Below are 7,303 nucleotides of genomic sequence, written 5' to 3'. Positions count from 1 at the left end.
CTGGGTCGTACGATCGAAAGTGCAATATCCAATGTTGGAATAAGTTTTTGTGAGGGTTGCCCGGCCGCGGGTTGCTGCGCAAAAGCTTTTATGTGCGCGGGTTCGCGCTGCGCTAGGCTCAGAGCGAGTTCGCGCTGCGCTAGGCTCAGACGGCGAGTTCGCGCTGGCTAGCTAGGTAGGAGAGAGAGTTTGTTTGTGTTGCTAGGTAGGTAGGTAGAGGGTGAGCCGTCGCGATTTCTTGTTGGTTTTCAAAACTCTCTCTCTCTCAAGCTGAAGATGTTCACGGGCCCTCACACGAAGGTGGGGAGCCCCGGGTGGGTCTCTTTAGGTTTATTTAGCTGTACTCGAACTCCGTCTAGGCAGGGTTTGCTTGCTCGTTCGTCGTTGCTGGAAATTAAGACAACAACAAACGCTAACCTCTTTCTGGCCGCGTCGTCCCTCCCCTGGCCGATGTTCTGCATTCCTCTTTTACGTACATAAAAGTTCGACGGATCACAGGACACAGCTAGACCCCAGCTGGGTTCCACGAGGCCTGACAGCCGGCGAGAGCTTGCGCTGCCGGATAGTCGAAGAAGGCCGACAGCGCTTGCCTCTCCGGCTCCGCGCCCTGCCGCGGTGACGCTGCGGGCCGCGACGCCGCGGCTGCGCTTGCCTCTCCCGCTTCCTCTCTGGCCCTCTCGCCCTCCTCCCACAAACGCGCTACCGCTGCCGGGTCGTACCGCTCGTCTCTCCGTCCGCGCCTCTCTCGCTCTGCGGCCATCCACGGCTCATCTTGCGCGCGCGGGTGGAAGGGCCCCCAATAGTAGCCGCCACAGTCGTCCGTCATAATTGTTAGTCGGAGAATTTCGCGAATCCTCGGCACAGCCTCGAGCGCCTCGAGGCGGTCGTTGCTGCTGTCGAACCGGAGGCGGATGTAGCTCTTGGCCGAGCCTGCGCAACAACAGGAAAGGAGCGTCGGAAGGGGCGGGTCGCGTGTGCTGGCGCGCTGGTCGCATAGCGGAGTGCCGCGCACCGGGCTGGGAGAAGGGGTCGTAGTGGTCGGCGATGGACGTGCCGATTGAAGTGGTCGGCGACGTCCTGGGAGCAAAACGGCACAACTCCCAGGAAAGGTCGTAGCCTCGCAAGTCCAACGGCACGTCCACAAAGCCGCGCAGGGAGAGGTCGAAGTCGATGTCGCTCGCGGACGCGGAGCAGAGACTTGCAGTCCTCAGCTTCAGCGTCCACGAGGGCCACGGGAAGCAGTGAGACGAGTGGGATTCCGGCATGGAGAAGGTCCATCGAATCTCGTCCCGCTCAAAGGTCACGATCCCGGCGCCGAACTCCAACGTTCCGAGGGCAATCTCGCTGCAGTGCTTCCGGACCGGCCGGTCCCAAACGGTATCGGGCCCAAACCTCCAGCGGGGGAGCCCGGGCGGCGGCCCTGGCCGTGGGAGGAGCTGCAGCTTCTCGAGCTCGCTCGAGAGCGACTCAGAGCGCTGCCCCTCTGCGCGCAGCCGCTGCACCTCTGCGTGCAGCCGCTGCACCTCCTCGCGCAGCTGCTGCCCCTCATCGCGCAGCCCGGCCGGCTCGCCAGCCGCATCTCCAGCTCCAGCCGCAAGCGGGCCGCCGCCGCTCGCCTCGCCGCCGCTCGGCTCGCCAGCCGCATCTCCAGCTCCAGCGGCAGGCGGGCCGCCGCCGCTCGCCTCGCCGCCGCCGCTCGCCTCGACGCCGCTCGGCTCGCCAGCCGCGTCCCGAGAGGGCTGCGGCACTGCGAAGACGCGCTGCCGCTTAGCCGGGTCTGCCGCCCACTCTAGCTGCTCGTCCCAGAAGAGCACCGCCCCCTTCGTGACGCCGCAGTCGGCAGCCGCCTGCTCTGCGGAGCTCGCGTCGCCCGCTCGAAAGCGGACGGCGGCGGTGAGTGCGGGCTCGAAGCAGTCCAAGAACGGCCGCGAGCCGTTGACGTCGCCGCCGTTTCCGCGACGCCGAGGCAGCTTCGCCTCTACGAGAGCGCGGCGCGACTGCGTGACCAGCTCGGCGTACCGCTCTCGCAGCGCAGCCTGCTCCGCAGTCGGTCCGACGGGGCCAAAATGCAGCACGCCGCACTCAAGCAGCCTCCGCACCGCAGGCAGCCACTTTGTGACATGCCGCGTGTTTTTGTCAAGGGACCCGCGCCGACGGAGGATCGATCCGAGCGGCTCCTTAGTGCGCTCGTGCTCGAGCGCGGCATCGATACACTGTTGGGATGGGGAGCGGGCATGAGCAGTTTGATATGTGGCGGCGGGAGGTGTACGAGCGGGGCGGCAGTGCAGCAGCACACCGATGGCGTGTCCCTTCCAACCTTGACGGGGAGGCCGTCTGGAATCTCCCCCTCAGCGTCCAACTGCTGCAGCAAATTTGCAGCGTGCTGCTGAAGTAGGTCCGGAAGCGACTCGTCGGGAGATTCAGCGGCGGCGGGCGTCACGTCGAATCGGGCGGGCGCCGCAGTGGCGAGGGTGGCGCTGGCGTCCGACGGCTGCGGCGAGGATGTGGCGCCGAGCGCGCAGCTCTCCTCATCGTCGATCTGCATTCGGCTCTCCTCCTCGTGCTCGATCTGCATCCGCACCGCTCACGTCTTTGCTGTGCCGCTTGCTCGCTAGGTGTGCGGGTCTCGGAAAGAAAAAGCAACCAAACTAACGGGTCCCTAACAGCCGCTACGATCATCCGTAGAGGCACGAGTGTTCGAAGAGAGAGTGGACCTGAGCAACAACATGACCTGTAGGCAAATGATCGGAGTGGGAGTCAGAAATGTGGTCCTTGCGCGAGGGGAGCTCGATAGACTCGAGGGGCCAGGATACGCCGCGAGGAGGACGGAGTTGCGCCGACAGGCGAAAGAAGCCGCGAGAACAAGGGACCGGCAGGCGGCGGCGTCGCAGGACGGGGCAGAAGAGAACAACGCGACAGAGGAGGAAGTGACAAGGGAGAGAACGACGAGGGTGGGACGACCGCGTGGTGGCATGAAGGTTGCAGCGAGAATCAGCGAGAGACTGCGAAGAGAGATAGGAAGAGGCAGACTCCCTAGGGTGGGCGACGGATAGCGCACCACACACCTCTCCTTAAAATCCCTGTGTGGTGGCGGCGTGCCGTCCTCCCATCCCTCCCTTGGGTTGTCTGTTTTCTTTCTTTCTTTTAGCCGCTACGAGGCAGAAGAGAACGACGCGACAGAGGAGGAAATGACAAGGGAGAGAACGACGAGAGTGGGACGACCGCGAGGTGGCATGAAGGTTGCAGCGAGAAGCGGCGAGAGAAGACTGCGAAGAGAGATAGGAAGAGGCAGACTCCCTAGGGTGGGCGACGGCTAGCGCACCACACACCTCTCCTTAAAATCCCTGTGTGGTGGCGGCGTGCCGTCCTCCCATCCCTCCCTTGGGTTGTCTGTTTTCTTTCTTTCTTTTTAGCCGCTACGACAAACTCATCTTTTATTTTCTTTGATAGTTAGAGGCTCTCACTCACTCTCAAAGTCTCAAACACAAACTTGCGCCACAGCTATATGTGTCGCACACACGCGACACGGCGGCTCCGGCAGCGCGCAGCGGAGGCGCCGGCGGGGGGCGCACCGATCTTCCACGACTTGCTACGCACACCCACACGCACAGCCACACAGGGTCTCACATAATCACATATTCTCTCTACACGAGACACACCGCGGAAGGGGCGCTTGGGAGCGGGGGCGGGGGCGGGGGCGGCGGGCGGGGGCGCGCACCGCGCAGGCGCCCAGGCCGCAGGGCGCAGCGCCCTGTCTGTCGCCTGTGTGGCCTGTGCGCGTGCGGCGTGGCGCGCGCGAGCGTGCGACGGAGGGTAGGGGTGGGGACGCTGCCGTGCGCTGCGCGCGCGCGCACGCGCGCAGCACACACCCCACGGAGGGTAAGACGGCGAGGAGGGGGCGGCGGCGGCGGCGGCGGCAGCGCGCGCGCTGCGCGCGCGACAGAGGGGCGGAGCAGCGACCGCTGGCGCGGACGCTGCTCCGTCTGCCAGAGACGCGCGCTCTGGCGCAGAGCGCGTCAAGGCAAGGGCAAGCGTGGCGGCGCGGGGACGCGCGGCGGCGGCGGCGAGCAGCGAGCGCTCCGTGCGCGGTGAGGCGGCCGGGCGAGGGCGCGGCGGGTGACGGGGCAAGGGAGCAGCCCACACCCGGCCGTCGCTTTTGAGCGACGACTGTGGCACGCCTGCGCAGGGGCCGCAGGGCGGTCAGTGGTGGGACGAGGCGGTGCCGGCCGCGGGCCGGGTGCAAGGCGCCGGCCTCGGCGCCGCCTCGGGCGCGGCGGGAGGGAGGGGGGGGGGGGGGGGTGCCTGTGCCCCCACCCAAAGGCGGCAGCGGCTGGCGGCCGAGATCGGTTCGGCGCGAGCGGGCGGTCGGCGACGGAACTAGGTGGTGAAGCTCGAGCCAAGAGCTTTCGGCTGGAGACGTCGTCGCAGAGGAGATAGTGGGGGCCCCAGATTCGAGCGCTCCGCCGCGTTTGAAAGACCGACAGGATGTGTCGGCCGGGGAGCCTCCGGCGGGCCTGCGGCGCGGGGCGCTGCGCGCGGCAAGCTTGCCGGAGTGTGGCCGCAGCAGGAGCCTCCGGCGGACGCCTGGCGGCGTGGCGCTGCGCGCCGGCGCTCCCGCGCCCGCGAGAGCAGCCGGGGTGTGTCGGCCGGGGAGCCTCCGGCGGGCCTGCGGCGCGGGGCGCTGCGCGCGGCAAGCTTGCCGGGATGTGTCGGCCGGGGAGCCTCCGGCGGACGCCTGGCGGCGTGGCGCTGCGCGCCGGCGCTGCGCGCCATTCGAACGAGGCCTCCGTCCTTTTTGCATTTTTGCAGCCGACCCGTCCTTTTTACAGCCCCTATATCTCGCGGAGGAGCAAAGGACGCCCGATTAGCGCTGCGCGCGGCCGGGCAAAAAAGGAGGGAGAGGACGGCACGCCGCCACCACAGAGGGATTTCACTCGAAGGAATTCCTAGGAGCGCTCGCGCGTGATTTCTTGGAACTGCCGCAGGAAGTGCGACGACGAGGGGTCGAGAAGCATGCTGCCGCTACGAAGGGTCCTGCTGGCGCGTCGCCTGCCCCTGCCCTCGCAGTCGGCGGAGGCCTTGATGCTCGCGCGGCACCGCGGCGCCGCTGGGGGGTGGGCACGCACCTTGTGCGCCAAGGCCGAGGCCAAGCCGGAGGCCGCGGCCGAGCCCGCTGCGGATGCGGCAGAGGCGGAGGCTGCGCCGGGGACGTCGGAGGGCACCGACGGCGACGCCGCGCGGGTCGCGGAGCTCGAGGCGCAGCTGAGCGAGCTCGACGAGCAGCTCAAAGCGAAGCACGACCAGGTGCTGCGCGCGCTCGCTGAGGCGGATAATGCGCGGCGGCGAGCGGCGATCGACGTGGAGAACGCGAGCAAGTTCTCGGTGGGCGGCTTCGCCAAGGACCTTCTTGACGTGGCCGACAACCTCGGGCGCGCCGCCGATGCGGTGCCCGCCGAGCTGCGCGACTCGGAGGAGGCGCCCGTGCTGAAGAACCTGTACGAGGGAGTCGTCCTCGTCGACACGGTCCTGCACAAGGCGAGACACCGCACGCGTGCACCCACGCGCTCCCCGGCAGCCTGCCGCGACCCGCGGACGCCGCTCACGCCCTCGCCGCTCGCCCCGCACCCTCCCCTCCCCCCACCTCCTCCTCGTCCTCCTCCTCCCTGCCCGGCGAGCCGCCCGCCTCCTCCACCGCAGGTCTTCTCAAAGCACGGCCTCACCAAGATTGAGCCGCTCGGAGAGAAGTTCGACCCGAACTTCCACAACGCCATGTTCGAGGCGCCAGACCCGACCAAGGAGCCAGGCACCGTCATGCACGTCGCCTCGCCCGGCTACGTGATGCACGACCGCTGCCTGCGCGCCGCCGGAGTCGGCGTCGTGCAGAAGCCCGCCTGAGGGGCGCACCGCGGGCGGCGGCCACCCGCCAAGGGGCGCGCGGGGGTGGCCGAGAGGCAGGCTCTGCCGCGCGCGGGTGGCCGGCGGGCTCCTCGACGAGCTTGGGACGCGAGGCGGCAGGGCGGCACCTCCCAAGCGTGAGCCGAGGGGCAGGCCCCGGTGTCTTGCGGCGCAGCGCGTCTGCGCGTGCTTTCCGCGGCGTGCCGCCCATCCGGATCAGGTGCGATATGATTTAAACGAGATGAGGAACGGCCCAACGGCGAGGCGTGTTTGCCGTGATTGAAAAGAAAGATCGCAGGAAACCGAGATGTGCGAGGCTGAGGGAGGGGGGGGCGCAGTTAGAGCTGTCAAACGTTAAGAGCTGAACAGTGTTGCTAGTGTTAACAGTAACAACAGAACAACAGTGGGGCTCCCCAACAACAGTAGCTAACGTTAGGCCAGCTGAACAACAATAAGGAAGGCCTGGCAGTGACCCACGACGATCTCCAGCGTCCAGTGCGGGTATAATACCCGAAAATACCTGGAAAAACCCAGGTATTTTCGGGTTTTACCCGGGTTTTTTTGCATTTTCTGCTTGCTGACCACTGAACAACAGTAACAACAGTAACAACAGTAACAGCTTGGGCTGGCGTGGGGAGAACACTTGAACAACGTTGAGGATTTTCAGCCAACAATAGTGCAACTGTTAGGCCCAAAGTTAACGTTTGACAGCTCTAGGCGCAGTCCGCAGAGATATACGGCTTTACGGCTTTACGCGTGCATGCACATGCAAAATGGCAGAGACCCTCGCCCTCACGTCAGTTGCCAGGGCGTGATGGTGGCCACAACGTGACCACCATCAATGGGTGCGCGCACACGCGCGGCGGCGGGGAGAGGGGCGAGGAGCGCCTCGAGAGCTGACGGACAGCAGCCCCAGCCGCCACGGGCACGGCCCACGCGGGCACGCGCCACGGACAAGAGGAGGGCCGTCTTCCAGGCAACATGGCGGCAGTCCTCCGGCGATTTCTTTTCGAGCTAGCCTTCGATGTGTGTGTTGAAACAAACGCAAGGCGGACACACACATGACGCATCGCGCTCGGGCCCACAGACATCCCGCACACCCGAGAGAGAGAGGAACCGCGGCCGACTCTACCATCGCGGCCGCAGCCGTGTTGAGCTCTTCAGAAGACTGGTGCCTCATATGCTGCCTCCCTGCGGATGCTGCCGGCGAGCCTGGCGGTCCGCTGTACTACAAGGAAGTGCTGACTCGATTCTACCTCGAATTCTTCTACCCCCACGACTCGGAACGCGAATGTGACAGGACCCGCTTCAGCCACCAAAGTGAGATCACCCGAGAGCAGCTGAGCCTGCCTCTGGCCTCGCCTCCCTCTCCTCCAGGCATTCGTGGCATCCTATGGGTCGTCCAGAG

The 7,303-nt window shown here is 66.3% G+C and overlaps 3 protein-coding genes across 3 annotated transcripts in view; 1 reads left to right on the top strand and 2 right to left on the bottom strand.

The window, feature by feature from the left end:
* EMIHUDRAFT_242522 (hypothetical protein) overlaps positions 1-461 on the bottom strand; it is a gene marked incomplete at both ends in the record, with an annotated part of 2,721 nt that extends 2,260 nt beyond the window's left edge. Inside the window, 2 exons of the mRNA XM_005772208.1 lie at positions 12-85; positions 418-461. Of these exons, the coding sequence (XP_005772265.1) occupies positions 12-85; positions 418-461 (118 nt within the window). The remainder of the gene's footprint in view (positions 1-11; positions 86-417) is intronic.
* Positions 462-505: 44 nt separating this feature from the next.
* Positions 506-2,575, bottom strand: EMIHUDRAFT_117813 (hypothetical protein; the record flags this gene model as incomplete). Its single annotated transcript, XM_005772207.1, has 3 exons — positions 506-930; positions 1,013-2,213; positions 2,297-2,575. 3 exons carry the CDS (start codon positions 2,573-2,575, stop codon positions 506-508), a joined length of 1,905 nt encoding a protein of 634 aa, XP_005772264.1.
* A 2,422-nt stretch (positions 2,576-4,997) lies between these two features.
* EMIHUDRAFT_458661 (co-chaperone GrpE) lies at positions 4,998-6,348 on the top strand. The gene is made up of 2 exons (XM_005772206.1): positions 4,998-5,535; positions 5,698-6,348. Exons 1-2 carry the CDS (start codon positions 5,014-5,016, stop codon positions 5,893-5,895), a joined length of 720 nt encoding a protein of 239 aa, XP_005772263.1. The 5' UTR covers positions 4,998-5,013; the 3' UTR covers positions 5,896-6,348.
* Positions 6,349-7,303: the final 955 nt, after the last annotated feature.

The sequence above is a fragment of the Emiliania huxleyi genome (assembly GCF_000372725.1).
Source record: "Emiliania huxleyi CCMP1516 unplaced genomic scaffold EMIHUscaffold_362, whole genome shotgun sequence".
In the NCBI taxonomy this organism is placed as follows: domain Eukaryota; phylum Haptophyta; order Isochrysidales; family Noelaerhabdaceae; genus Emiliania; species Emiliania huxleyi.
This window is presented reverse-complemented; position numbering and strand designations above follow the sequence as displayed.

Excerpts from the sequence above, each read along its gene's own strand:
- EMIHUDRAFT_458661 (XM_005772206.1), top strand. The coding sequence starts at position 5,014 with ATGCTGCCGCTACGAAGGGTCCTGCTGGCGCGTCGCCTGCCCCTGCCC. Across the intron at positions 5,536-5,697 it reads TCGACACGGTCCTGCACAAG|GTCTTCTCAAAGCACGGCCT; the intron begins GCGAGACACCGC and ends CCTCCACCGCAG.